The sequence below is a fragment of the Sphaerulina musiva genome (genome assembly GCF_000320565.1).
Source record: "Sphaerulina musiva SO2202 unplaced genomic scaffold SEPMUscaffold_2, whole genome shotgun sequence".
NCBI classification, from domain to species: domain Eukaryota; kingdom Fungi; phylum Ascomycota; class Dothideomycetes; order Mycosphaerellales; family Mycosphaerellaceae; genus Sphaerulina; species Sphaerulina musiva.
In genome coordinates, this window is record NW_016017384.1 from 3,498,323 (window position 1) to 3,525,259 (window position 26,937).

The window sequence follows — 26,937 nt, forward strand, 5'->3', positions numbered from 1 at the left end:
CTCGTGCACGGCTGCTGAAGTCATGATTAGTCATCCGTCATCGGGCTCGGCGGTTGCGGGAGGCTCGCTCCGTCGGAGCTTCCCGCTCATCGCTTGGCGCAGGTAGAATGCCAGAAGCTCGATTTTCCTCTGAATTACCTCCTACATCCTATAAAAACACGGTCTTGTCGCAGGCGGACCATGCTATTGCCCAGAGTGCCACCATAGAGGTATGTCTAGCCCATAACGATCACCACTGCTGGAACGGGAGGAGTGCCGCAATTGAAACCGAATGGGCGAATCAATGGACTGGAATCTGGACGAACGACCGCTTGATTACCTATGCTAACAGCACGCCAAGAACCCTCGTGGGTGGCCTAGGCCCTACCTCCTAGCATTCCTCCAGTGGACTCGGTGCAGGAATTGAAATGCCTCAGGCACCATACCTTTCGAAATCCTGCACCTTGCGTTTCCGGGCTGGGGCCTCTTCTGGACTGGGTCACTCACAGGGGTACAGCTGGCCCCAGTCGCTTCAGTTGGCCAGACTCCCAGACCTTCTCGAACTAGGTACAATTGCTAACTTCGACAGCTATATCTACGATACGGCATTGCGCGCCCAACGCCTGACCTACAGCTGGGATAGGCAATCTGAAATGGACTGGTGATGGTAGACTGGAAAAAAGAAAGTGACGCGTATCGAAGGCGTACTCGTGGTGAGGAGCCAGAAGGTGGACACGATGCGTCTGTAGGATTGGAGACACTCGGGCAGAAATGGCCACAAACAGCAGGAATTGGACACGGTAAAGAGGCAAGCAGATGGACGTGCACACCGCCAGCACATGCTCCTGGAATTGCCGAAGCGAAGTGGCGCAACCAGTCGAAGGCGGAGCAAGTCCGAGCATTGGAGGTTCAGAGACCTGCTGAAGCCGAAGACGCCTCTTTTCGACCTCTGATCGCCCGACCCGAACGATGCTGAGTGGCCGTTCCTGCATTGTACCCCTCGGATGATGCTGCATCGGTTCGTGAATCGTCCCACAATCTCACTATTGTAGTGCTATTCATGTCCCACGAACCGATCACCAAGACCCAAGAACCGAAAACCAAGACTTTCACTCCACAGCCAAGCATGCGTAATGCGGAGGGATGCAACCTCAGACTTTTCTCCTCAGACCTCCTCCTCTTCTCCCATCTTTTCGCACAAACACATGACAGTAGGTGGGTGCCGACCGCTCTGCCGACACGTGTAGTTGGTCTTAGAGCGTTCCGTTCGCGACTAGAAGCGGCGGTCGGTGTCACTTGGGCCTCGCGATGCTGTTGAACATTCCGCGTGGATATTAATGCGCGCCGTTTATACCCGTCTTGGCTAGCACTGCTCGTGGGAAGCATTCGATGGGATCTAAAGCGTCGTAGTGTGAACGAATGTCTCGCCGTAGAGGTATTATAAACGCCTTCTCCATGCATATCGCTGTGTTCACCTTGACAGATCTTCTCATAACGCTGTCACCTTCGCAAGATGCTGTCGAGAGCGATACTAGGCGCCTTTCTGGCAGCCATTGTCGGCAGCCATGCTCAGGAGGGCAATGATACTGCACCGGTAAGCCTGACCAAGACACAGACGAGAGAGCTTGTCATTTCTAATGTCGAGCAGTTCCCAAACACCACTTACCCGGACGCTCTGTCTCCCAACCCAGCTGCAGTAGCAGGTGCACAATCCAACCAGGCATCTCCTCCCAAGTATCCTTCTCCATGGAGCACTGGAGCTGGTGACTGGAAAGCAGCATGGCAGAGGGCCACGGAGGTCGTTGCTCAACTCACGTTGGATGAGAAGGTCAATCTAACGACAGGTTTGCCTTTTCCCTCTCTCCCTCCCTCCCTCCCTCCCTCCATCCACGAAAGGCGTGTCTGACAGATTGGACAGGCACAGGATGGTCAGAAGAACAGTGTGTAGGCAATACGGGATCCGTGCCGCGTCTAGGCATTCGCTCCCTGTGTTTCCAGGATTCGCCCAATGGTGCGCGGCTGACCGACTTCGCATCGGTCTTTCCCTCTGGCGTCAATGTCGCCGCGACGTGGAGCAAAAGCCTAGCGTATGCCAGAGCTGTTGCAATGGGCGAGGAGTTCCGCGGCAAAGGTACCAGCGGATTTCTCGGGCCAGTCGCAGGACCAATTGGACGCTCTCCGGCGGGAGGACGAAACTGGGTAAGTGAGACGGGAAGCACGCTTGCAAGGCCGCGGATCTGACTATGTGCACAGGAAGGCTTCAGTCCCGATCCTTACTTGACAGGGCAGCTTTTTGCAGAAAGCATCAAAGGCATCCAGAGCACGGGACAGATCGCTGTGGGCAAGCACTTTGTCGGCAACGAGCAGGGTAAGGAGCGCTTCTTACATGCTCTTCAAATCCACACTGCTGACAGAATATGTAGAGCATTTCAGACGTGTTGTCGAAGTTCGGGATTTTGCCCTCGGCAACGTTGTAAGTTAGCGCACTTCCTTCATCATTCTCACGCTCTACTGTTGAGCCCAGTGCGGCGAAAACAATAGAGAGGTCGACGAATGGTGACCATGGTGCCATATTGTCAAGGATACTAGCTTACTTGGGCCCAATTCTATCTAGACCTATCCCGGATCCAGCAATATCGATGATGCCACGCTGCACGAGCTTTACGTATGGCCATTCGCAGATGGTATACGAGCCGGTCTTGCTTCAGTCATGTGCTCGGTATGTCACAGAGTCACAGGGGCGCTCTTGTGGAACCAACGCGACGTATGATTCCTAACATGATCTAGTATAACCGCGTTAACAACTCCGACCTCTGCCAAAACTCGTATCTTCAGAACTACGTCTTGAAGAATCAGCTCGGCTTCCAGGGCTTTATTCTGAGCGACTGGCAAGCAACAGCTTCCGGTGTATCCTCGGTCCTCGCAGGTTTGGACGTCACGATGCCTGGAGATGTCTTCTTCACAGATGGCAACTCCTTCTTCGGAGGCAACTTAACAATCGCCGTCCTCAACGGCACTGTTCCACAGTGGCGGTTGGATGATATGGCTGTTCGCATCCTCTCGGCTTGGTACTACGTCGGTGGAGATACCGAAGAGAACAACCGGCCGGTCAACTTCAACTCGTGGACCAAGGACACATATGGTTCGATCCATAGCTTTGCTGGCCCGGAGTTTGGCTATGGCTTGATCAACGAGCACGTCGATGTACGTGAGCAGCACGGTGCCTTGATCCGGGATATCGGGAGCGCTTCTATTGTCCTGCTCAAGAACGTGAACAAGAACGGCAAGAAGACGTTGCCTCTGAGCGGCACCGAGAAGCTGACTTCTGTGTTTGGAGACGATGCTGGGCCAAATCTTGCAGGGCCCAATGGATGCGTAGACCGGGCATGCGCACAAGGAACGCTTGCCATTGGCTGGGGCAGTGGAACTGCTGACTTCCCTTACCTGATCACTCCCGATGCTGCGATCCAGAGAGAAATTACGGATCAATATGGTGCGTACGAGTCGATTCTCAGCAATGGAGCCTTGCCCCAAATTCAAGCTCTTGCGAGACGAACCGGCCAGGTCGGAGGCGCGTGCATTGCCTTTGCCGCTGCCGACTCCGGTGAGGGCTATATTACAGGGGGTGACAACTTTGGCGATCGTAACAACCTCACGTTCTGGCAAGGCGCCAACGAGATGCTTCGCAATGTCACTTCGAACTGCAACAACACGATCCTTGTCGTTAATTCGGTGGGTGCGGTGGAATTGGACGAGTGGAAGGCCCACGAGAACGTCACCGCGATATTGTGGGCGGGATTGCCAGGCGAGCAGTCTGGAAACAGTCTGACCGATGTGCTCTACGGACGAGTCACTCCGGGAGCAAAGCTACCCTTCACGATTGGCCGCAACCGCAGCGATTATGGCACCGATGTGCTGTACTTTCAGAATGACCCGGATGTGCCACAGTTCAACTTCCAGGAAGGCGTCTTCGTCGATTACAGGACCTTCGACGAGAGGAACATCGAGCCGGTGTACGAATTCGGATTTGGCCTCTCCTACACCACTTTCAACTACAGCAACATCGAAGTGAAGAGCACGGGAGCGGGTCCATATACCTCTCAGTCCGGCATGACCACCGCAGCACCCACCTACGGCACCATCAACACCGACCCGGCCGCATATCTCTTCCCCAATGAGAGTTTCGTCCGAGTCCCCTCCTTCATCTACCCGTGGCTCAACAGCTCCGACCTCGCCACCGCATACGGCCACACCGACTTTGGCGACAACAGCTTCATCCCCGAAGGCGCTCTCGACAGCTCTCCCCAACCCATTCTCTCGGTCGGCGGTGCCCCCGGCGGAAATCCCGCCTTGTGGGACGTCCTCTACACCGTCACCGCGGACATCACCAACACAGGCGACTGCGCCGGCGACGAGGTCGCGCAGCTCTACGTTTCCCTGGGAGGACCGTACGATCCCAAAATTGTCCTGCGAGGCTTCGACCGCGTACCCATCGCCGCTGGCGAAACTGCCACGGCGAGCTTTAATGTCACGAGACGGGATATCTCGAATTGGGATACTGTCGCGCAGGATTGGGTCGTGCGTACGGAATTTGCCAAGAAGGTATATGTGGGGAGTAGCTCGAGACAGTTGTTGCTCGAGGCGGATTTGGAGATGTGAAAATGAGAGAGAGAGCCTGAGAGGTCTGTGCGAGTGGGGGGGGGGGGGTAATACATACAATGTATATATTGTATATATGACGGACATGTTAATGTGACACACGATCTGCTGCCCGCGTGAAGGAGAGAGAGTAGAATCTTGGGGAGAAATCTCCCATCAATCGCCTCATTTGTTCTCGCGGCAGATGAATAATAACATCACTCTCGACGCGTAGGAATTAATTCAATGGAAAATCATATCAACATGCAACAACATGTAAAAAGTTGAGATGGTCGATTGCAATGTAATCCTCTGGTACTGTTGAGCCATTACCCCCTTCCTACCCTGTCCATCTATCCTGCCGTTGCCAGCCTGTGTCCGTCTATTCTATACACGCTCATGCAAGCCTTCCATGTTCTTCCATATGGATGCAACGTCAACTCTTCAATCGGAGTCTTGTTCGTTTTTCTATTCCCTCTTCATCCTCCTCGTCTTCCTCGTCTTCCTCTTCCTCTTCCTCTTCCTCTTCCTCCCCTTCTTCCTCCCCTTCTTCCTCATCATATTCTTCCTCCTCCTCCTCCGCCCGACAATCCCAAGTCTGCCGCCCTTGTCGACCATCTGCCATAAAGGACGGTGACACACTCTCCGCATCCAAGTGACTGCGCTCCACCATGCAGCCCAAGGCGGGAGACTCTTGATCACAGCACGTCCAGATCATCAGTTCAGGCCAGCTGTCGGTCGAGCTGGACTCGGCTTCCGATGCCGAAGAGCTTGCAGATTCGGATTCGAGCATTCCTTCAACAATAAGCCAATCAGAAACCAGACGAGGCTGGAGGGAGCAGCAAGACCTCAATGGTTTATGAAGAACTTACCTGGATGGAATAAGCAAAGGCTCTTGCTACAGTCATCGACACAACAGCTGCACAGTTGGCAGTGTATGATATGCGCGGGTGGTGTGGATTGCATGTCCCCCACGGTCAGGTCGCCTTCCGGTAGCTTGACAAAGTGGATGGCGTCGGGTCCCCAGGGGTGTACTATCAGGAGGTATCGAGCGTGATCTAGAGGCCTCGAGTGGGTGTGCTCATTCTCTATCAGAGGCTCGCCCCAAACCTCAGGGTTCAAAGGAACGCTGCGCCAACTGCTGAATTCGCAAAGGCCCAACATTCTCCGTGCTACACAGCCAGTCCACAATGGGGGAAGATCACCTTCCGGAGGTCGTCGCCGCCATTCGCTCCCTGCAATAATCTCCTCGATTTTGAATTCACGGGCTGTGGCATTCGGCACTTGCAGGATTTCCAGGACCGCCCCGAGGAACCCCGTCGCACCATCCATTCTCGTTGAGTCACATGGTTGCCTTGTGAGGCGCAGGCACAGCACCTGTTCAAGTCTGCGTAACGGTTCGATGCAGTTCACGATATGGAGGCGATGGCGGATGTCGTCGAAGGTCACGGAAGCTATCGTCTTGACTCGGCCCGCCATTCGTGGCGTCGGGGTAGCGGTCTCGGAACGAAGTGATCTTGCCATGGGTGGAAGCCGGGACTAGTAATGTGGCTACTGTTTCCGTGCATGCCTGGAGTGAAGGGGAATCGACTCTACTTATATGGACTCTCCTCCCATCAGGTGGGGAGGGAAATGAGCCAGCCCGGTGATGGGAGTGGCTGCTCATTCGCCGCTCATCACCCCAAACCTTGCGTTGTTGCGAGGTGCACTTCTACCTTGCTGTTTGAGACATTTGGACTGATGAGTGAAAGTAGCACAGCATGATGTCTTTCCTGGCTACGACGCCAAGTCGCTCCCGTGGTACAGTGCATTCTTTGAGGATGAGGATGCGGTGTCGACAACCACAGAGATTGTCATCCATGTACTACAGCCCTCGAGACGTGGCCAAGTGACCCACTTGGACTGGAGGTGGGAGAGCAACACTACAGTCAAATGGGACGTTGGGTCGCCTTATTGATCCCAGGATTCACTCGCGCAAAGGAGGGACGGTCCGGCTTCCGCACTAGCCGCGCAGATGGCGCGAGTCCGCTTGCGAGGGTGGTCGATCGATGGGAAGCCAGTCCATGGCGCTCCAAAGGGTCACTGCACGGCACGGCACGTCCTCGCGAATGCCATGCGCAGATTGTAGCCGACTAAACGCAGAGTTGGCAAATCGCAGGTGCACAACAGCAGAACTCCGGTGAGAGAGCATCCCTGGCGGCGGCTGATCGAGTTCATTGGCGCGTCCTCGGGCAGCTTTTGGCGCCGTGCCGGAGCAGTCCCGGCGCGACGGGCGACTGCTAAGTGACGGTGAGCGCTTTGGATGGGCTATAGTCCGGGAGAACGATTTTTGGGCTCCTGGCGGCTACACTGCGTCGTGACCGCTTGGGTAGTGGGTGGGCCTGTGTGACGAACCTTCGTGCCCACTACCCGTATCCCGGACAGATCTGATTTTCCCTAATGTAGACAGACGGGTACTGGCGCTGACAGCGTGGTCACACAAGGCTCCTGCTGCTGCCTGGGACGCATCACGAGGTGACATCCCATGCTTCCGTCATAAGCGGAGCGCGCTGCGTTGGCATTTCCATCTTCTGCCACGTTGGCTTGGAAACTTGTCTGGAGAGTGGCTTTGCGAGTTCCAGCATTCTTCGCTCCTCATCCAAGTGCCCCTTACCAGATCGAAGGCACTCGACGTCCGCACTACACAAAAATGAGCTTTGTCAGAACACCTTCCTATCAGGATGTGGGTCTGTCGATAATGTGGTGCATGAAAAGTATGGAGATGGCACATCCGAGGGTGTCAGTGCCGTGACAGTTCCGGGATCAAGGCGCGCGCGGTCGTTGACTGCGGCTGTTGGTTGGCTGGTGTCTGCCCCAGACACAGCCAGCAGAATTCGCAAGCTGGTTGCAGCAAGTCCATTGGAACATAGCATCGCCACTCTGTGCGTATGCGGATCCGTACGAGATGGACGTCTTGTGACCTGAAGAGGGAAGTTAGCGACATGCATCCAATTTCACCGCGCGAGACACTCCCACTGACCAGGATGATAGCTGCAACGCTCTTCACGATTGTTTCCCGGTTCGAACTCTGCACGGCAGTGCTGGCAAGTCTCATACATTCTTCGCTTTCGAGAGGCCTTGATCGCAAGCGACGAGTCCGAGTGCGCAGGAACGAGAGGTGGTATCAGATAGGCAGTCGCCAGGTCCATGGACGTCTGCTGAGAGTATACCATCATGCGCAGCAGCTTCCGCAAGGCGCGAGGAGAGGCCAGCTCGATGGCCTCGTCGATGCTGGCGGGCTCTCGACGGGCCATGGTGGCACAATCTACGCCATGTCGGTGAGGCACGGCGGCGGCGGCGACGGCGTTCGTGCCAACAGCTGCACGAGTGGGTTCATGATCGAGGTCCATGGCGACATCCTCTGCGCCCCCATCCTGTTGTTGTTGGTATTGTTGTTCTTCTGCTTCTTGCTCTTTCTGGTCCAACCGGCGAAGCCATTGCGAGGCTGGGGATGGGGGGTCTGCGTTGCGAAATCCCATGCTTGCGAAGTGTGCGAGTCTGTCTGGATAACTGCTTGTTGCTACACCCGACGTACATGTATCCCGATGTCCAGTCCACTCGTAAGAGGTGCAGTAAGGTATTGTAGGTAAGGTCAGGTATTGTTGGTTTTGGTCTTATTGATGAACTCCGCGCTTCCAATGGACGCCGTCGCGAGGTCAACGCCGAACTTAAAGCCGACGCGTCTGTCTGGCTCACTTCATTAGACGGGATGCATGCACGCCAATTCCGCGGACCAAAGTGTCTCCGGCTCCGGCATCTCTTTCGGACGCATGTCGGTCCATATACGTCGTACCTCCTACCTGACATGTGAAAGCTGCCCGTTTCCAGCAGACGGTGAAGTTGTGAAAAGCCCCAGATGAAGTGATTTGTAGAGAGATGGAAGAGGAAAATAAAAAGAAGAAATTGCCGCTCTCGTAATACTAATAACACTGTCAAGACAGTATCTCAATCATTTCACGAGAATATGTCTGGACATATCATGAGATTTGAAGTTTTGAACCAGCTTTTCAGATGATGGCGATCATGATGACCATGTGCCCAATCGAGATGATCCCGTTACCGCCCCGTCATGAACGGTAAGAGACGAATAGCGGTTGAGATGTCCCCATCATAATCAATCCAGGTAATAATGTACATGTACCTCAGGTAAGGAATAAGTGTGATGATTGGTGAAGAGAAATGTACGAAATTTCATTTTTCAGCTGGTCCGCAGTCCCGCCAAGACTTGCAATGTTGTACAATCGACGGGACGGACACCTCACAAAGCTCGCTCGCATCCTGTCGCATCCTCGGCTGAAAGGTTCCAACCAACCTACCTAAACGTAACTTTATGACGACTTCTTCGGAGGTACCAAATAACGGTAATCCAAGGTACATGTATCCCATGCTACAGCTACATCACACACTTCTTCATGGAATCGCATCAAATGGTTCTCCAGCTCGCTCGCCTGCAATATGAGCGGGGTCCCTGTCTGGTTCGTGGCACGCGAGACGCCGACTTTGTATCTGTATTCGACGGCCGAGTCACCATCCGCATCTGAGAAGGAGCACAGGAAGAAGACGAAGAAGAAGACGAAAACGAATCAAAACCAACAACACAAATGCCGTCTCGTGTATCTCGACGAAGGCGGTGCCAATTTCGTGTTCAAGATCCTGCCCGATGGGAATGAGAATGAGAATGGGAATGATGAAGCACTACTACCGCGACTGCTGCAGAGAAAGTTGCTGCGCCTAGGCAAAGATCTCTCCCACGTGCAGACGGCCGAAGAGCAGCTCAAAGCACTCGACGTCAATTTCACGACGCTGTTCCCCGCCGAACATCTCATCGAACACGAGCTCATCGTCCTGCATCACGACCTGACCACGTCCCTCAATGCCATGTTGGAAGCCTGGATCCGGCCCCATCATCGCTTGCCCCATCTGCTGCCGAACCGCGCCATGTCGGGCATGCTAGTAACAGACATGACGCCCGCCGCAGGCGAAGTCCTGCTCGAGCTCAAACCCAAATGGTTAGCCCCTTCGCCCAACGCGCCTCCCAATGCCAAACGATGTCGCACGTGTGCGGTGCGAGCCCATCGCGCGTCCGAGCGAATTTGCACCGCGACCGACGCGCAAGCCAGCTGTCCGTTAGACCTCATCAATCCCGATCCGGGGCATCGGAGGCGTTGCGTGCATGCAATTACCACGGATCCGCAAATCCGCGACTATTTGCTCACGCAGGCACAGCCTTTGCTGCAACAACTGCGAACCTGCCAAGCGGAATTTGATCGGGTGGGCGTCTTGAACATTTCAGGGAATCATCATGCCTCCTCCTCCGCCTCTTCCTCCTCCTCATCATCATCATCATCTCTCCTGTCGCTGTGCAAAGCCATGACGCTGAGAGATTGCACCTTGTTCGTCAAGCGCTCGGGCGACGTGATTGATGCGCGATTGGGTGATCTCGACCTCAAACATCCAGAAAAGATCTCGCGGTGGAAGAAGGTGGAAGCCAATCTGATTAGCGGCGGCTGGTATACCAATTCCGAATCTCCAGAGCATTATCATCACGAGAAAATATGCATGCTCGCGCGCTGACCATGGTCCTTTTCTTCTTCTTCTTCTTCTTCTTCTTCTTCTCCTCCTTCCAGTTGTGCGTCGTGTGTCCAAGTGTTGGGCAGTGTTAAAAAAAAGGAGAGCGCAGCGATGGGACTACCATACCTTACCTTATGTAGCTAATTGAACAATAATATACATAAGGTATGTATGTACCTGACCATCTTCAATTTATCTTCGACAATGGAGGTCATCATCTTGCGTCATGATTCGGCACTCGACCCCTAGTCTCGCGTGAAGCGGTTGCCGAGACAGCATGAGCTGATGAGCAGCATGTGGAATTAATGAATGACGGATATTAATAATATGGACCGCCAGCCAGGGTCACGGAAGGGTGCATTGACAAGTCCGGCAAATACAGGTAGTTTATTACCTAGGTAGGTAGGTAGTAATACGACCACCACCGAGAGTCTGCCGAAATCAACGTCCGTGATGCATCGCTCCTCCGCTCCGTACTCGATACATCCTTTCATACCTAGGTATATACAGGTATGTATGGTTCCAGCATCGGCTATCTCCTAATCCTATATCGTGGAAGCTGTCCAAGTTCCTCTAGATTGTTTTGAAGTTTGAGGAGACCTGAAATAGAGGCTGTATCTCTGCAGGAGCGAACCCGACTTCTGCAGCGAAGCCTGTCATGTCCTCGTGTGCTGAGATCGATGTGACATACATGTCGGCCACAAAAGTGTGCTGGTCAGACCATGTCCTACGCGCTCCAATCGACGTGGAGACCTGATGTATACTGTCGTTCATGTGCATCGTGCAGACCAGGCGCCAGCTGTCAAGCGTCATGAGTGCACCCAGGCAAGCTTGCCGCTCCTTGCGATGGCTGTCTTCGCCTCACTCTCCTCGCCTAGTCATTTCGTGTCTGTAGTGGTTGTGTGATACTACTCGCTGAAGCGTGAACAGAGCAGATGCACATCCCACCCTCTGGTCGTCACCCGATTCTTCTCGCTCCCATGATAAAGCCGCAGTGCTCTCGTCAGCGGAGTACATGTGCCCGGTGTTCAGCCGCCAACCTCATTCAGGGGCCACAGCATCAGACCCTGCCACTCCTGCGACAGCACTCCTCTGATTGCGTATATCTCTCTTTTCGCAGTCGTAATGTCACCGGTATTACCAAGATATTGCAAAGCATCCGTCAGTCCAACCACTGCGAAAAAGTACGCGAGAGTGACCAGGGCCCGCGGTCGGCCCTCGCCAACAAAGTCTATGAACTTTCTTGGAACCATAAACGGGAACATGCAGATCCAGCGGAGGTTGATGTCGGCGGCCTCTCCCGAGAGAACCGCTCTCCGAAACGATCCAATATAGCTCAGGGTGTGCTCGTAACATTCACAAGTTTCTTGGTCCCAAACATCGATGGAAGGGATATCCCTATTGAGAATGGCCCCAAATTCTCGCTGCATCTCCTCGTCAAACGTTGCCTGGGCCTGCCAGATATTGGCGGTAGTGTCCATGAGAATTTTCAGCCCCGTCCCTTCGGGTACAGCTTCGGGAGGCGGTAAGACAGTGAATGCGCCTCTCCCTACCTCGAGCCATTCCATAGGTGGCGTGTACGGCTCCAGGCTGCGTTCCTGCAGCATGGCAAGCGAGTTCATGGTGATTAACAGTGCAGCAAAGGCGACGGCATCCGTGTTGCAGTTGTCGAGGTCGACGATTGCAGCTCGCTGCTCGCGCAGTGCCCAGACCCAGTAGTTTTCTCGCGCCTGGTACAATGGCAGATCGGTGGGACAGGTACCAAGTAAGTGCGTCGCCGTCATAGTGAACATGGCATACAAGACGTTCTTGTTGCTGAGCGCCACCTGCGGAACCTCTCCATACCATAACTCCTTCCAACTCGGTGGCGATGTCATACCAAACGGTCTCGACACGGCAAGCATCCAGTGATGTAGCAGACGGAGCTCCAGGTATCGCCTTTGTTCCGACTCTTCGGTCAGAGGATCCGGCGTCTGTCGGGTGATCATCGTTTGGTCTCCTGGTTCGTCGTTGCCGGGCGGCGGACTTCCTTGCGAATTGGATTGTGCTGGAGAGAGAAGAGATGGCTGTCCTGGCACGCGCTCGGTACTCGCAGACTTGGTGCGTGGTTTGGGAGGATCCGGCGTGACATATGTACACTCGAGGCCCAAACGAAGACAAATGCTGCATTCTGGCGTCTTTTCATCACACCTACTTGCCACCCTCGACGATCAGAGCGTGCGGGAGAGAAGTCGAAGTCGAAGTCGAAGGGGGAGGGAGAAGGGGAGGAAGGGAATTGGGGGCGGGGGGTGTCTGGACATACTTCACTCGTCGTGCTTTGCAAGTCTGGCAGCCATTTCGGGATTTCTTGTGGCCAACCTTGGGGGCGCGGATGCTGGTTTGACGGGCTGCTTTCGACAGAGGCCCTGTCAGTGACATTTTTCGGTCAGCCATAGGGCAGCAGGCGGCAGCGGGCCCAGCTGGTCAAAGTTCCGTGTTGAGGGCACGCGTGCAGAGGTGGTCGCGCCAGGTCAGCTGCAGCATGTTGTCGCAGTCGTACTCTGCGAATATGGTGGTGGGCGACGATGGAATATCGACTTCTTGGCGAGCATTTGATGAGAATCCGATCTTTTGTGTCTTCTCTCCTCCTCCCTGGCCAGTCTTCGAGGTTCCGCTCCAGGTGGTGCTAAAGGTGGTCGCCGCGTGCGTGCCGAGCGGTACGGCCCGTCGAGGCTACTCCCGGATGGACCGCAATTGCCATCGTCCCTTCCCCCTTCCTCGATTGCAGCCAGGGAAGGCACGCAGGCACCAAAAGTCTATCAGCACTTTCCCCCGTGGGCCATATCTGCCGAGATGACAGGTCTTGCCTCATGAATGGCTGAGTTTCATCGACGATGGCCAGTCGCGCCTCCCTCATCAGCCCTGTCCATTCAACTTTCTTATCACCCGAAGCGAATTTACGAGACGATGTGATCCCCAGTGCCCCCAGTGCCCCCAGTGCCCCCAGTGCCCCCACTACCTCCCCTCCATACCTGACCTCTCCTTCCCTGATGGCAGGTCTGTCAGGTACATGGAGGCAAGTACCGTAGGTAAGGAATGGAAGGTACATGTATCTTATGTCTCACAGGGTGTATGTTACATAGTACCCAGTTCCATTACAGTAGTACATGGCTACATGCATGATGCACCATATAAATACAATCGACCAGCCGCCTCGGCATCATGGGCCTGAGCCTGGGCCATACCTGAAGGCTGATGATGGTGGCTTCCTCCTCCTCCTCCTCATCATCATCGGGAGTCCCCCTCTGATATCTACCTGGGCCGAGTACATCAGTACATGTCACCTCATCCCACCACACCACCCTCCGAACCCTCTTCATCTCCCGTCGTCAATGCAGTAACCGTCTCCCAAGGAGCGAGAAAGCACGTCATTCTGTAATCAAAGGAGACACCCGTCATCGTGGCCACCACCCGCCGCCCGCCCTGTTCGACACCGCCGTCGCCGCCGCCCCATGGCAGTCATCAGCGACACCAATTCCTCCCGAGGAGTCTTCGTCGTCGGAGGTGATGCGACATCCATCACATTGTCCCTCGTGGCCATTCCGGCCATTGTCGTCTTCATCTGGCAACGCTATCAAGACACCCAAGCGAAACATCTCTCCGTGGCGAGTGTATCGTGCTTTGCGGTAGGATGACTTTTGGTTTTTTTTTTCTCACTTGTCCTTTTTGTTTTTGATTTTTCTTTTTACCATGGTGGAGAGAAGAAGGAGAAGATGAAAGAAGAAGTCGGTGCTGCAATCACGTCAGTCATAATAATGAGAGCCCACAGTGTTACATTTCCTCCCTCGCCTTCATCGTCGCAGTCACCATGCTGTTACATATCCGCGCACCAGTGACACGGACACTGTGTGATGCCACCTTGATGGTTTGTCAGTTTCTTCTTTTTCCTTGCCTCTCTCCCCCCTCCCCCCACCACCCTGACAGCGGAACATCATCTGGTAGGGGGACGAAGAGGGGAAAGTATAAACCCCAATCGCAACATGTACGCTGATTGAGGATATTCTACTACTAGGCATCGTACTGCACAAGTTCGCCAAAGGATCCGAGTTCCTCTTCCTGATCGAGCGAATCTACGTGATATCCTGGACCACCAAACCGCGCTATCGTTCGACGCAATATATCCTCGGCATCATCTTGATCATGCTTCCATATACAGCCTTCACCGCTGCTACCATCTTCTTGTTCGTGCTCCAGACCTTTCTCCCCCAAGACTGACGTCGCGCACGTGCATGTATGCTGAGTCAAACCATCCTTCTATAGCCGATACACCATAGACAAGGGCCACGACCTCTGTGTCATCGGCATCCGACTACCAGCGACTATAGCGTTATTGTCATTGGAAGTATCCGCGCAAGTCTACTTCACCATCAGATTCCTATGGCCACTCTTCACCGTGCATCGGAACATCAAAGGACTGGTGCAGCCTCTGCGACAATTGATCGTCCGAACGTGCATTGGAAGCGCCGTCTCTTCGCTGGCGAACATTGCCTCCAGTATTTCGGTAGCCGTCTGGGTGGGACAGGGACCGGCCTGGCTGTGTTGCCTGGTCTGTAAGGCGAGTGGTAAGAATCTTCCCAAACATCTTCCCCAAGCTCCGAAATCTACATTGTTGACCCCTCATTCTTGTGTGCGTGTAGTCTTCATATCAGCCTGTGCCCTGCACTGGATCACAAGACCGATACAATCCGTGTCACAACATGGCAGTGGGCCACATGCGTTTGGAGATCTTGCCGTGGGTTTTAGTGGAAGTCCGGGTGCTGCACCTCATGCTTTGTCTTTTTCGCAGCCTCCCTCGTCGAAGAAAGACCTTGCTGCGATGGACGGGCAATCCATCTCCAAGTATCCCTCGAGTGTGATGGAGGAGATGGGAGAAAGGTCGCCGCAGAAGCTTGCAATGTCCAAATTGGAGTCCCTGGCATGATTCAGCTCTCAATGAAAAAAGCAGTCTTTCACAACCACGGCCCACGGGTCTTCATTCACATCCACAGATGCACATTTACTCCAAAGGCACGTCATTCCTGGATTGGGATATTGACTGCGTCGAGTGCGTTTTGCACACTTGTTTTGGGACCATCAAGCGCAATATCCCTCCAGACCTGCTCGACAACCCTCTTTTCAGGGGCCAGCATGCTCCAGTGCGGACTCTGTTCACCTCTCAGCCATTTGAAGTCGTCCACATCACTCCACTTGTTATCCACCTGCTTGTCGCTCTCCAACATGTACGCCTGTGGAAGAGGAGCAAAGCATATGGCATCACAATTCTCGATGATGGGTCGACCTGTCGCCAAAAGATAGACATTGCAATTCGTGGAGTCGTGCATGCGGAATTGGCGTGTGGCGACGAGGATGACAGAGTCTGTGATGTTGTGCATCATGATTGCTCCCGAGACATGGCCGCAAATGATCAGCGAGGAAGCGATATTCTTGAGGTAGAGGGCTGCCAATGGTTTGTCCGCTGTGGCTTGAGATAGGTCCACCACGCACTGACGAATATTCGAGACCGTTCCAGAGGATATGGCGTGCGAAGCTGTAGTGGGTAACACGACATGCATACCCTTGTGGTCCGAGACGTCTAGTGATTTTGATTGTGAGTAAATGCCTGTGGCTGGGGGAAATCCGTCCATGGCCGCGGCTCCTTCCACAGCTGATTCATGTGCAGGTGTGCTTGAGCCCACTGGCGTTGTAGGCATGCTGGAGCCGCTCGATACGTCGTGAAGATGCGGTGGGGCTTTCAGCTGTTCCTGGTGGGCAAGCTCAGCAGCATCATTCACACTGATCGCAGATGCGTTCTTTCCAGCAGTGAAGAAGGCTCCTGACTTGGACTTGAATGAGAACTTTGGCTTTGGGGCGTGCGACTGTCGGACTTCCTGTAGCTTGTGATTGAGCGCCTTGATTGCCTCGCCATATGTTCTCTGGTCGTAGGCAGGTACATACGAAGATGCGTCTTGCACTTCGCTTGACAATCTCGCGATGCCGGAGAGACAGTGGTCGATGGCATCCGATCGTTCGCCCCCGGTCAGGCTGTGTTTGCTGATACGAGCCATTTGCTCTTGGAGATCTTCGGCAGTGTCAGTCAGGCTGGGCAATCACAATATGGCCTGCTGCTGAGGCATGCGAACCTGTCACTTCAAGTTGAAAGTATCGGAAGAATTTCTCGCTTGGAGAGAGCTGCACGGCTGGCGCGGCGCGGCCATCGGTACTAGTGCTCTTCTGCTCTGAGGACGCCATAGTGTCGTCGGTTGTTTGCATTTTTCGGTATTTTGCAGCCACCTCCGCCTGTTGTGTATTCTGGCACTGCTTGCGGAGAGGAAGGAGTTGATCGTGGAGACGTCAAGCCGGGTCAGATGTCAGCTGGCGGTGCTGGGCTTCATGTTCTCGAACAGCTCATCATGTGCTACGACCCTGATCATCACTTCGCGGAGACGATGATGATGACGATGATGACTGCTGGCGTGGTAGTTGGACCAGGTTGGAGAAGCGAGCGTGTCGGTCGGAGGGTCCATGGACTGTCGCGTGTGCTGCAGCCCCGCATCTGCAGAGCGGTCCGGTCCGCAGGACTCACCCGATCCGGTCGACCTTCTCAGACTCCACTTTGATCGGCTTGGCACTCGCGTCACTCGTGTACACCTCATGTATACTGTATGTGTGTGTGGGGAAACAGACGGCCGACCTGAGGACAGCACGCACAATGCATAAGGTAGGTGTTGATGTGAGACAGAGGGCAAGGTCAAGTATCATATTAACTGGGCACCTGTGATATGTCTAGCTAGAGCTCCCCTCTCGTCCCGCAGCATCAAGGGAGTGTAGCATTTCCCGTCATTTGGTACACAGCAGGAAGAGCTAGGTACCCATCAATCACCTATCTCACCGTCATCCCACCAAGACGCAGAGCCTCCAAGATTCTGCTCCTCGTACTGTGCCCTGGCTCCTGCTTTCCCGCCTTCCCACTGATTGCGTTGCGCCTGTCTCTCCACCTGCAGGCAGCAAGAACACGCATACCATCCACGTGCCTGATCCAGATGCGGTGCGAGCAATGGCGGCGGGGGCGGAGAGCATGAGGTGGATGCAGTAGATGTCGATTGATGCATTGGCCACGCATATTGCTTGGCAACAGAGAAGCCTCTCCAGCTGGCGACGGTGGAGTGATGCGGATGCTTGGAACAACAATGGCATCTTGAGCCTTCAGGGTGGCGTGGCGACACCTGGGAGATAGTTCTATAATTGCTTGTCTGTCCCGTAAACGTCGGCGCGGGAAAGCCTCGAGGTCCGTGCAATGTGAATGTCTTCGTGAGATCATCGCTGCTTGCTTGCTTGCTATGACTCGTGCGTGATCGGGTCGAGCAGGTACCTAACCGTTAGGAGAACAAAAACAGAAATCTTTTGTACCTTGTGCTTGGGAATGGAGCAGAAGTGCCGAGCTCGTTACTGCGTGAGACATTTGTACAGTGAGTGACAATGTGGAACGACTGGATAACACTACAAAGGAGGGGAAGCGTGCGCAAGACGCGTTGTTCACTTGCCTGAAGCACCATGAAGCATCTTCGCGTGAGAAGCAGCTGGAGTCGATGATTAGCTTCGACTCCTTGAGGCAGGGCTCCTCACTTCGGCTATTGGCAACGGCTCTGATCTGGAACAAGCGTTGGATATACCCTTGACCATCGCATCGCGCGTGGCAGCATCAGGAATTGGACCATATATGCTGAGTCTGCCAGTAGAGGAGGCCGCGAAGCTCATGATCCCGATGGAAGCTCGCTCGTTGGAGCCTGTATGGGTATGATTCGACTCAGATGCCCATGCTAGCAACGCCCCGGTCACCTGTCATGTCGCTGGTGACATGATGTTCTGCAGCGTCAACTGGATCACGAGCGTAAGACCAGGAGCGTAAAGGGACGTGAGAGAGCTGGAGAAGTCCATTACTGGATTAACGATGTCTTCCTCATCGTCGATAGCGAATAGGATGCAGAGTCGGACGTCGCATCACTTCGTTGTGGTGACATCGCGCCTGTAGTCGGAGAAGCTTCATTCATGCCATGCTTATTCCCTACTCTTGATGCTCTTGTCTGCATATCGTATGTGTCGTATCTGCCAATCCTTTGGTCCTCCTCCTCCTCCTCTTTCTCCTCCTGCTCCTCCTTGGTGATCCAGACCGGATTTCCAGTACGCGCGCCGTCCGCCATCATGCTGATATCGGTTGTCGCGTAGGTCCAAGACCTCAAGAGATGAGTGATCTCGTAGTGAACGAGGGAGCAGTTCAGACACCTCGGAAACATCAGGTAGGGTCAATGGAGCAATTGGAATGCCTTAGGCCGAAGTCCCGGCTCCACATGGAATCAACTGTCCCTTCACACTCTCCTTCCCACGAGTAGTCGAGTACAACAGCATCGCCAACACCGCCACCGGCTCGGCGATATCCTCTACCAACAAGACATCATTCAACTCTCAAACATGTCGGGCGGAGCCATCAGGGAATACCTGCTGTTCTCCCAGATTCCTCATGCCCGAAGGGAGCAAGTTTTGGGCATTTTAGCGGGCATCACCGGAAATCAACCCACAGCCTTCACCCAGCAGGTCGTCATATATGCACAATTAACGGCTCCGGATACGGCCGCTTCGAAGAAAGTGTGTGCATGAATCTCGATGGCGGAAGAAAACAGAAAAGGAGACGAGTGGAAATAATAGCTAATACTCCCCAGACGAAGCCGACCGTGGCCCAGCCGCTGAGCTATCATAAACTTGTACGCGACTACGATGTTCAAAATGACAGTGCTGTGAACATCCAACCTTGGGCATTTAGAGCCGAAGCAGGTATGTCTCTCTATCCATAGCCTCGAAAACGAGCGCACGCAACTTAGTCAGATCATCAGCACCTAATTCATGTCACGCCAGAGATGCTGACATCTCGTAGTCCCTGAGCCCGGCCTCACTGCCCACATCTCGCGTTCGGTGATGGAACATTCTGCCACCGAGGTTGATCTGGCGCGTCTGAAGTCTCCTGCCTATAAGCTGAAACGTCAATACCTTCAGTCCGGCTACTTCTTTGTCAATAACAACGTGGTCATCAGAGTGCTTCGACTCCACGGCAGCCTGCAGAGTGACTTGACCGAGGATCCCACAGATCTTCCACCACCGACTCCGTCACATCACAAGCTGATAGATGCGAGCGGCTCATGGTAGGTCTCCCTTGCCTCGAACCGGTTGTGGACACAAGCTTCGAGCCACACACATCAAACCAAGTCCTCATTCCTAGAGATATTCGCTGACCTCACGTTTCAGGATGATAGAGGCATATGTCAAAGTAGGAGATCCTGCCAACGCTTCACTATGTGAACAGGCCGTGAAGGAGTTAGCGGCCTTCCGATCCACTACGGAGGGTTCACTGGACTTCATAGTTCCCAATCGCTTCTCGCTGGACACTCGTGTCAAGAATGCTGCTGGGTAGGGACCTGCGAGCTCGAGACACGGAAAAGATACGGTAGAGACAGAAGCACACTCCGCGCGGTCCCCACTGGAGGACGATTCTGTCACCGATCCCGAACATAACGTGATCGCAAGTGTCGAGTCTCCCGAACCATCGACACACTCTGATGCCAACATGAGAGTGATCCCTGCTGAGCAGCAATAGGCAGTTGATCTAGAGGAGGGGTCAACAAGGGAGCAAAGTGACCAGCTGATTCCATAGATCAGCTCCATTTGCAAGCCAACACGTCCTTCTTATAAGATTACGGCCGGAGCGATAAACCACGACTCGTAGAGACCACAGCGCGAGGGTCGAAGGCGTTCCAGGCGGGCATGCAGGACGTGGTGATGCTTCAGAAGGCTATTGGAAGATCAGCAAGGTTGTCGAACACGCCATGAATGGAGAGACGTTGCGAAAATGGAGGTGCAGGTGAACTCTGTCATTTAGCAAGACAGTCATACCCCCTTGCGACCTCGAAATTTTTTCCAGATCGCCTTCCACTTCTCGGCCAACTATTCCACCATTCCAGGCCGCGTGTAACTCAGTGGAAGTGCGTGACTAGATAGACGATGGATCGGCATGGCGGTCGGATCAAAGGATTGATTATTACCGTCTCGATGTGAGTTCATCAAGTTGCAGGCTGGCATGGAGCATTCAAACATGCAGGTATCTGGGGCTCGCGCTATGGTATTGGTACCGATATCGAGGGCTCGCACCTGAGCCATTGACTGTCGCTGCACTTGGACCTTGCTTTCATCGGGCTTCCAAAATAGTGTACGAAGTCTTTCTGCACACATTTATACCTACCTTATTCTGGGACAACCCTTGGCACAAGCTGGCAATGACTCTGGCGTACTTTGCCCATCGAGCGAAAGTCACCACACTTCCTTATCGTAAAACAGTGTTGCACTCGATCATTCATAGCCTTAGCCTAAACCTCCGGCTGACTACTACTATGCTGCTTGGACTCACCACCGCCCTGCGTACCGAGTGTCAAGAAAGGAACGAGACACATGCTCAATGCCGAGAAAGCCATGCAGATCCAGAAGACGGCCGCATAAGGCTGCGTGGCAGTATCCCAGAATCCGGACAAGCTGGGACTTGCCTTGACTGCATTGAACACGGCCGTAGCAATCCCGAATCCAATGACTGCGGTCAGACGCACAGCAGTCTGAAATATTCCCCCGGCGACACTCTGGTGCGATGTGGGTAGACTCGTCATGACCAGCATATTGCACACATTGAATTGGAGATCTGCCGCAATCACAATGAGCATTTGCGCGGGGAATGCCAATGCCCAGTAGCTGGTGGTCTGACGATTGAGGGCCAGCAGTAGAAATGCAATGGTATAACAGGCGGTACTGAGCCACATCAGGATCGTATTGGAGACTCGGTGCAAGATCAGTCCGGCAACCGCATTCGCGATCAGTCCGACGATGAACATGGGAATGAGGTACGCGGCGACGATGATTGGGGAAGAGTGCTTCACATTCTGCAAGTAGAGAGCATAGAAGAATGTTCCGGGAGCGAAGGCCAAGAAGCCTAGAGAAAGGATTGATAGCGCGACGGTGAAGTTGCGATCTTTCCAGATGCTCATCGGCACGAGCGCATATTCGTCGCCGATCCACATGTCCCAGAGGACGAAAGCGAGCAGGAGCAACGCCCCCACAATCAGCAGTGCGAGAACATAGCCCGTCCTCCAGCCTTGCGGTGCCGTGTCGCCCAGACTCAAGGACGCGCTGAACATGCCGATACCAAAGACGACGCAGAAAACTCCCACAAGATCCAGTCGCTTCAACGTCTCCTTATTCAGCGGCTCCTTGGGAGCCGAATCCTGCGGAATCGTCGCTGCACCAATCACGGCGAAAGCAAAGAAGATGATAGCCATCAACCAAAACCCGGCTCTCCAGTCAAACAGCTCGGCAGCGCCACCACCGAGAAAAGCGCCCAACGCAAACCCCATAGGATTCCCGGCGGAGAAGCACGCAAACGCATAATTTCTCCGCTTCGTCGCATGGGCCGGATACGAGAGACTCAGCAGTCCCTGTGCAGCCGGCACGCCACTCGCATTGAACAATCCCAGCACTCCCGTGAGCACATCCAGCGTAATGGCTTGTTTGGCAAATCCCGCGGCGAGAGCTACTATGGAGAAGAGGAAGAGGGAGGCGAGGAAGAGCGTTCGACGGCCGAGGATGAGGTCGGAGAGTTTCCCGAAGAGGAGTAAGAAGGCTCCTGCGCTGAGGGAGGTCGAGGCGGTAAGCCAGGTGATTTCTGCTGTGCTGGCGCCGAGATCCCCGCCGATGAGGGACGATGTCACCGTGATGGAGCCGGTGAGGAGGGAAGACATGGCAATTGCCATTGTGCTGTGGCGTAGTCAGTCGAAATGAGATTAGTTTTGGAGTTAGGGATGGATTGATGATATATGTATAGTAGTAGGTAGGTAGGTAGGTAGGAATTCCCGAGAATACTCACGCGCAAAGCACAAAAAGAATCTCTTGTGCAGTGGATTTGAAGCACGCCGGTCTGCCATGATTTCGTTGATCATCCTGGTGACTGGTAGATTCGTTCTTTTCTTCCACGGCCCTTCCATCAGAGGCCGAGTTCTCATCCACCTGCTTTTGTGCATTTTCGATTTCCAAGGGACTTTCGTCAGAGGGCGAGTCATCACCTAGCGGCTTTTTTGGACTTTTGGTCTCGATTGTGGTAGTGTCATCCGAGGACGAGGGATGATGAGTGTCATTACCAGTAGTAGTCGTCGTAGTAGTAGTAGTCGTAGTAGCAGCAGTAGTCTTCTCGGGAGGAATGCTGGTGGTACTGCTAGACATGTCTCATGTCTAGAAATCTAGCTCGTAGAAGACATTCAAGTTGGCCCCCTTCTTGATAGTGTATGTATGTATGAATACCTTGGCGAGTATTGTGCGTAAAAAGAGAATCGATCTCGGGAGACTACATTACTGGAGTAATCAGATTATCCGATCGTAGATTCGTAGTCGGGAAGATAGATGTCCGAGCAAGGTATCTGTCTTCTACCAGGTACATGTATCTGATTCGACCAGGGACCCAATGACCCACGTCCACGTGCAAGCACTGAGGAGAAGATAAAACACATGTGGGATGATCCGATGATGGTGCAAAGTCCCCGGGACGTCGTTTTCCCCTGTTCCTGGTCAGTACATATGTACATACATGTACCTCCTACCGGGCACTTGTATACCTGTTGCCAATACCTGTATACCTGACAGTTATAGTCAAGCGTGGCGTGAGGCTCAGATGCTGTGAGTGCGATCAGATCGCCGAGTCTAATATGTATGTCAAAAGCAGCTCCGATCCTGAGTCATCAAAGTAAATGACCACATGCAAATAAGGTGTAATTTCCGGATGTGTTTTATTTCTTATCCAACGGACCATCATCCTCTCTGCGTGTTAATATAGCTGGCAAGATTGTTGCTGGCTGATTCAAGTTCGATCTGGTTGTTATTCGTGCATCACTTCATAGTATCATCTAACCTCGTTACATCTTCACCTCGGCCGGCACACTGATTTCCATAATGTCGACGCCCTTGGTGATCTCGCTCTTGCTCGGCATTTTGCCTCTTCGCATCAACTCCCCACTTTGTGTCATGTATGGATCCTGGAAAGAAGCGGTGGGTCAGTATGAGACGTGCGAGTTACGCGTACATGTAAAGTGTGCCACTTACCTTCATCATGCTAGCCACGGCAACAACGTTCTCACCCTTGGTGTAGTAGGCCACGAAGCTTTGCTTTCCCTCGCTCACATCGGTGTTGCCCTGCACAATCACATCATCGTAACCATTTGCAGTGTGCCCGCAGTACCTTAGTTGCGCACCGAGAGCAGACCAGAACACGGGGATGAATGGCTTGGGCTTCGCACCAGGGTTGTTGATGGAGTTGGCCACGCTGCGACCCATGTTTTGCGCCACGTTCCAGTGCTCAATTCGCACAGGTTTGCCATCGCCACCAGGTCCGTTGTACGGGTAGGTTGCAATGTCGCCAATGGCCCACACATCCTTGAGGCCTTTCACCGCGAAGCTGGAGTCGACAGCCACGGAGCCGTCCTTTTCGAGCTTGATGTCGCCATCCTGGAGATATTTTGTGGATGGCTTCACGCCGACACCCTCAATGACCAGATCGGCTTCTAATGTGGTGCCATCCTTGAGCTGAACACTCCCGATGGAGCCACTCTTCGAGCTCGACTCTGTTCCCTTCTCGACTTGAGCATTCATGTAGAATTTGACCCCGTTCTTTTCCAGCAGCTTGCGGAAGATATTGCCGACTTTGGATCCGAAGACCGCCTCCGTCGGCTCGCTCTCCATGCCGACAATAGACACATGGTGCTTCTTGCCCGCAAGTGCGTTCCCGACCTCCATGCCAATGAATGAACTGCCGATCACCACAACCTTCTTGCCGCCATCCTGGCCTGCGGCGCCGAGAATGCCCTGCACGTCTTTGAGGGTGCGCAGCAAAAAGACATTCTTCAAGTCTCCCTTCAAACCCGGCAGAGGGAGCTGGTTGGGGGTACCACCAGATGCAAGGATGAGCTTGGTGTATTCCGTCGTGCTGTTGTTTCCCTTGACCTGTTTGTTCTTGAAGTCGATCGAAGTGACGGTGTCCTGAACGAATTCGACGTCTCCCTCCTTGTAGAATTCCGGTGATCGCCACTGCACCTTGTCTGCAGTGTCCATCAGAGCCTTGGAAAGTTTGGTCCGGTCAATTGGCGGATGGTCCTCGTTTGAAATAGATGTGATATGACCCTTGTAGCCACCAGATCTCAGCTCTTCAATGGCACCCATCGCACCGCTTCCTCGCCCGACAATCACCACCTTGTCTGGGCCTTGAGCCTTGCATTTGATGTTGGCCGTTCTCCTCGCGGACTTGATGTCGGCCTCATTACCCTTGATGTAGACGGCGCCATCCTGTTGCACAATCTCAAACTTGTGCAGTGGGTCTGGGGCGGGAGCATCTTCAATGTCACCCGTCTTCACGTTGAAACACGCACCATGCCACGGACACGTCAGACGGCCATCAGCCGTCAAGACACCCTTGGCCAGAGGAGCACCGTAATGGGTACACTTGGGGGAGAGGGCGTGCACTTCGTCCTTGACCTTTGCCAACAGCACCGTGGCCAGCTTGTCCTCGCTCGCCTGCACGCCTTCCACTTCGACTTCCTGTGTCTGACCATTCTTCAGGTCGATGCTGGTCAAGCCCTTGAGCTTGAATTGTGTAGCCATGCTTCTTCTGGTGGTGGTGGTGGTGGTGGTGGTGGTGATTGTAGTGGTGAAGGTGGTGACGAAGGAGTGTTGGTGGTGGTGGAGGTGGTGGTGTGAGGGAGAGGCAAACAATCTTCTCAATGGTGGGACAAAGCTGGAGGTGCGTGTCGAGAACATGTAACTCGCAAGCAGTCCGTGAGAGAATGGAGAGGAACAGGTGAGAGGGTGGATGATGGGGGTGTGTTCTGATGTGAGCTGAGCAGGTGTGTAATCGAGCTTATCGGTCGGTATACTGTACAAGATCCATGTCGACCACCTCAGTCACTTTCCAATGGACTCGTCATGATTCTCCCGCTGTCCCGGCCTCAGGTTCAATGTTTGATGCTCACCTGGTGCTCACGATGATGACATCCCGGCCCAGCTGTGTCCAATCAGAGGACGTGCAATGGTCCGCCGGAGCTGTTGCCGAGTACACCCCTTTGTGGTTAGTCGTGTCGTGCGTCGCCAATTCATTGTTCAAGGTACATGGTCTTTATGTCGTTGAAGGGGACAACACGAACAACAACAAAGACACAATGCCATTGTCTGCTGTTGTATACCATTGTCTGCCATTGTCTGCCCTCGTGAAATGTGCTTCGCAAATCACATATACTGACAGTATCGAGCTCTTCACTGCCGCCTCTCCGCCCAACACACCACTCCACTCAAGGTTGATCCTTTTGGGAGTAAGTACTTATAGTCAACAGTCGCAACCCCGTTTACTGTATCAGCAAGTTTCTAACTCAAGTTCCACACGACCGACCATCAAGCAAAGATGTCGACTCCCGGCGACGGCGCATGCGCCTACCAGAGACTTAACCGAGCCTCCATGATACCAACTCCTTCGAGCCCCATGGGCGGCTCATACCAGCCAGCCAGTGCGTTTCGCAGACACACCTATGGCTATCCTGCCGATCTTCCTTCGTGTCTGATTCCGGGTCTCTGCCCGGATCCATTGCAAGTGCGTGGCCAGGAACCTCGAATGATGCAGACTCGCAGTGCCATGACTACGAGTGTCCCAACGTCCGCTGCCCAGCGCCGTCCAGAACCAGGACCTGTCCACCACATACGGCCGCGTCCTGCACGACGTGAGCCAAAGCCGGAAGACTTGTTCCTCCCGACAGCAGCACCACTTCCACCTGCCCCACCGGCGCACGGAATCAGACCTCGACCTCAACCGCGACCTCGTCCCGCAGATCTGTACGTGTGTCATGCCACTGGAACGAGCCGACCACCTCCTTCGGCTGGGCTCACCGTTGTGATGGAGCGCCGTCGAACGCATCAGCTTCCCGATTCAACGACGAAAGCGAAGGTTGAGTGTATCAACTACAAAGGGAAGAACCTGTTGAAGCGGACGAGGAACTTCATGTACCGACAATGTCAGACGCTGGTGTCACATTAGAATGTTGCAGTGGTGGGGGATGAGATGATTGGAATTTGGGAGCTTCTAGCTGGGTTGTGATGGATTGATGGATTGATGGATTGATGGATTGATGGATTGATGGATTGATGGATTGATGGATTGATGGATTGATGGATTGATGGATTGATGGATTGATGGATTGATGGATGGTAGAAGCGATCTTGTTGCGTAGGGGCTACTGGTGGTCCCCGAGCTGCATTATTCTGGGACAGTGGCAATCTTGAACTGTTATGGGAAGGCCGGTAATCTATCGTACAGCTATTAGCAGATTTATAGCAGTGCTGCTGCTACTCCTCTTTGGTAGTACTGCCATCGTGCAGTTTCTTGACTCCATGTATATCACCAAACCCGTCTCGGCCCAATTCGCCTTCCTCGCGATAACAGTCTGCGAGACTCCTCTTCGGATCTTCGTCGGGGAGACCGAATTGCCGCCTGAGTTTCAGCACTTCGTCTCGCAAAGCTAACGTCACTTCTATTCGGAGTTGTTGAGCTTCTCGGCCATATCGCAGCTCGTCATCAGCCAC

At 53.8% G+C, this 26,937-nt stretch overlaps 12 protein-coding genes across 12 annotated transcripts; 6 read left to right on the forward strand and 6 right to left on the reverse strand.

Annotated features, from left to right (window-relative positions):
* Positions 1-191: 191 nt before the first annotated feature.
* SEPMUDRAFT_162167 (uncharacterized protein) lies at positions 192-1,012 on the forward strand. The gene is made up of 2 exons (XM_016907984.1): positions 192-209; positions 341-1,012. The coding sequence occupies exon 2, from the start codon at positions 644-646 to the stop codon at positions 953-955; it is 312 nt and encodes a 103-aa protein (XP_016764274.1). The 5' UTR covers positions 192-209; positions 341-643; the 3' UTR covers positions 956-1,012.
* A 480-nt stretch (positions 1,013-1,492) lies between these two features.
* Positions 1,493-4,736, forward strand: SEPMUDRAFT_162168 (glycoside hydrolase family 3 protein; the record flags this gene model as incomplete). The annotated part of the gene is made up of 7 exons (XM_016907985.1): positions 1,493-1,573; positions 1,628-1,823; positions 1,898-2,178; positions 2,233-2,347; positions 2,403-2,452; positions 2,594-2,698; positions 2,767-4,736. The coding sequence occupies 7 exons, from the start codon at positions 1,493-1,495 to the stop codon at positions 4,636-4,638; spliced, it is 2,700 nt and encodes an 899-aa protein (XP_016764275.1). The 3' UTR covers positions 4,639-4,736.
* A 173-nt stretch (positions 4,737-4,909) lies between these two features.
* SEPMUDRAFT_147797 (uncharacterized protein) lies at positions 4,910-8,447 on the reverse strand. The gene is made up of 3 exons (XM_016904530.1): positions 7,637-8,447; positions 5,490-7,577; positions 4,910-5,412 (listed from the first exon to the last, which is right to left on the reverse strand). Exons 2-3 carry the CDS (start codon positions 6,139-6,141, stop codon positions 5,054-5,056), a joined length of 1,011 nt encoding a protein of 336 aa, XP_016764276.1. The 5' UTR covers positions 6,142-7,577; positions 7,637-8,447; the 3' UTR covers positions 4,910-5,053.
* A 759-nt stretch (positions 8,448-9,206) lies between these two features.
* SEPMUDRAFT_162170 (uncharacterized protein) lies at positions 9,207-10,600 on the forward strand. The gene has a single exon (XM_016907986.1). It carries the CDS (start codon positions 9,535-9,537, stop codon positions 10,228-10,230), a length of 696 nt encoding a protein of 231 aa, XP_016764277.1. The 5' UTR covers positions 9,207-9,534; the 3' UTR covers positions 10,231-10,600.
* Positions 10,601-10,634: 34 nt separating this feature from the next.
* Positions 10,635-12,793, reverse strand: SEPMUDRAFT_147798 (uncharacterized protein). Its single transcript, XM_016904531.1, has 2 exons — positions 12,530-12,793; positions 10,635-12,417 (listed from the first exon to the last, which is right to left on the reverse strand). The coding sequence occupies exons 1-2, from the start codon at positions 12,658-12,660 to the stop codon at positions 11,256-11,258; spliced, it is 1,293 nt and encodes a 430-aa protein (XP_016764278.1). The 5' UTR covers positions 12,661-12,793; the 3' UTR covers positions 10,635-11,255.
* A 570-nt stretch (positions 12,794-13,363) lies between these two features.
* Positions 13,364-16,711, reverse strand: SEPMUDRAFT_147799 (TBCC-domain-containing protein). The gene is made up of 2 exons (XM_016904532.1): positions 16,386-16,711; positions 13,364-16,324 (listed from the first exon to the last, which is right to left on the reverse strand). Exons 1-2 carry the CDS (start codon positions 16,513-16,515, stop codon positions 15,279-15,281), a joined length of 1,176 nt encoding a protein of 391 aa, XP_016764279.1. The 5' UTR covers positions 16,516-16,711; the 3' UTR covers positions 13,364-15,278.
* Positions 13,719-15,187, forward strand: SEPMUDRAFT_36529 (uncharacterized protein; the record flags this gene model as incomplete). Its single annotated transcript, XM_016908641.1, has 5 exons — positions 13,719-13,892; positions 14,036-14,135; positions 14,279-14,447; positions 14,527-14,828; positions 14,904-15,187. 5 exons carry the CDS (start codon positions 13,719-13,721, stop codon positions 15,185-15,187), a joined length of 1,029 nt encoding a protein of 342 aa, XP_016764280.1.
* A 289-nt stretch (positions 16,712-17,000) lies between the features above and the next one.
* SEPMUDRAFT_124240 (uncharacterized protein) lies at positions 17,001-18,446 on the reverse strand (the record flags this gene model as incomplete). The annotated part of the gene is made up of 2 exons (XM_016901899.1): positions 17,001-17,691; positions 17,787-18,446. The coding sequence occupies one exon, from the start codon at positions 18,444-18,446 to the stop codon at positions 18,180-18,182; it is 267 nt and encodes an 88-aa protein (XP_016764281.1). The 3' UTR covers positions 17,001-17,691; positions 17,787-18,179.
* Positions 18,447-18,684: 238 nt separating this feature from the next.
* Positions 18,685-20,638, forward strand: SEPMUDRAFT_147801 (uncharacterized protein). The gene is made up of 4 exons (XM_016904533.1): positions 18,685-18,885; positions 18,960-19,071; positions 19,172-19,436; positions 19,540-20,638. Exons 1-4 carry the CDS (start codon positions 18,712-18,714, stop codon positions 19,703-19,705), a joined length of 717 nt encoding a protein of 238 aa, XP_016764282.1. The 5' UTR covers positions 18,685-18,711; the 3' UTR covers positions 19,706-20,638.
* Positions 20,236-22,907, reverse strand: SEPMUDRAFT_139770 (MFS_1-domain-containing protein; the record flags this gene model as incomplete). The annotated part of the gene is made up of 4 exons (XM_016902913.1): positions 20,236-20,510; positions 20,696-22,086; positions 22,196-22,246; positions 22,870-22,907. 4 exons carry the CDS (start codon positions 22,905-22,907, stop codon positions 20,236-20,238), a joined length of 1,755 nt encoding a protein of 584 aa, XP_016764283.1.
* Positions 22,908-23,044: 137 nt separating this feature from the next.
* SEPMUDRAFT_124242 (Pyr_redox_2-domain-containing protein) lies at positions 23,045-25,199 on the reverse strand. Its single transcript, XM_016901900.1, has 2 exons — positions 23,422-25,199; positions 23,045-23,354 (listed from the first exon to the last, which is right to left on the reverse strand). Exons 1-2 carry the CDS (start codon positions 24,970-24,972, stop codon positions 23,235-23,237), a joined length of 1,671 nt encoding a protein of 556 aa, XP_016764284.1. The 5' UTR covers positions 24,973-25,199; the 3' UTR covers positions 23,045-23,234.
* Positions 25,200-25,560: 361 nt separating this feature from the next.
* On the forward strand, positions 25,561-26,511 carry SEPMUDRAFT_131692 (uncharacterized protein). The gene is made up of 2 exons (XM_016902443.1): positions 25,561-25,676; positions 25,766-26,511. The coding sequence occupies exon 2, from the start codon at positions 25,766-25,768 to the stop codon at positions 26,390-26,392; it is 627 nt and encodes a 208-aa protein (XP_016764285.1). The 5' UTR covers positions 25,561-25,676; the 3' UTR covers positions 26,393-26,511.
* Positions 26,512-26,937: the final 426 nt, after the last annotated feature.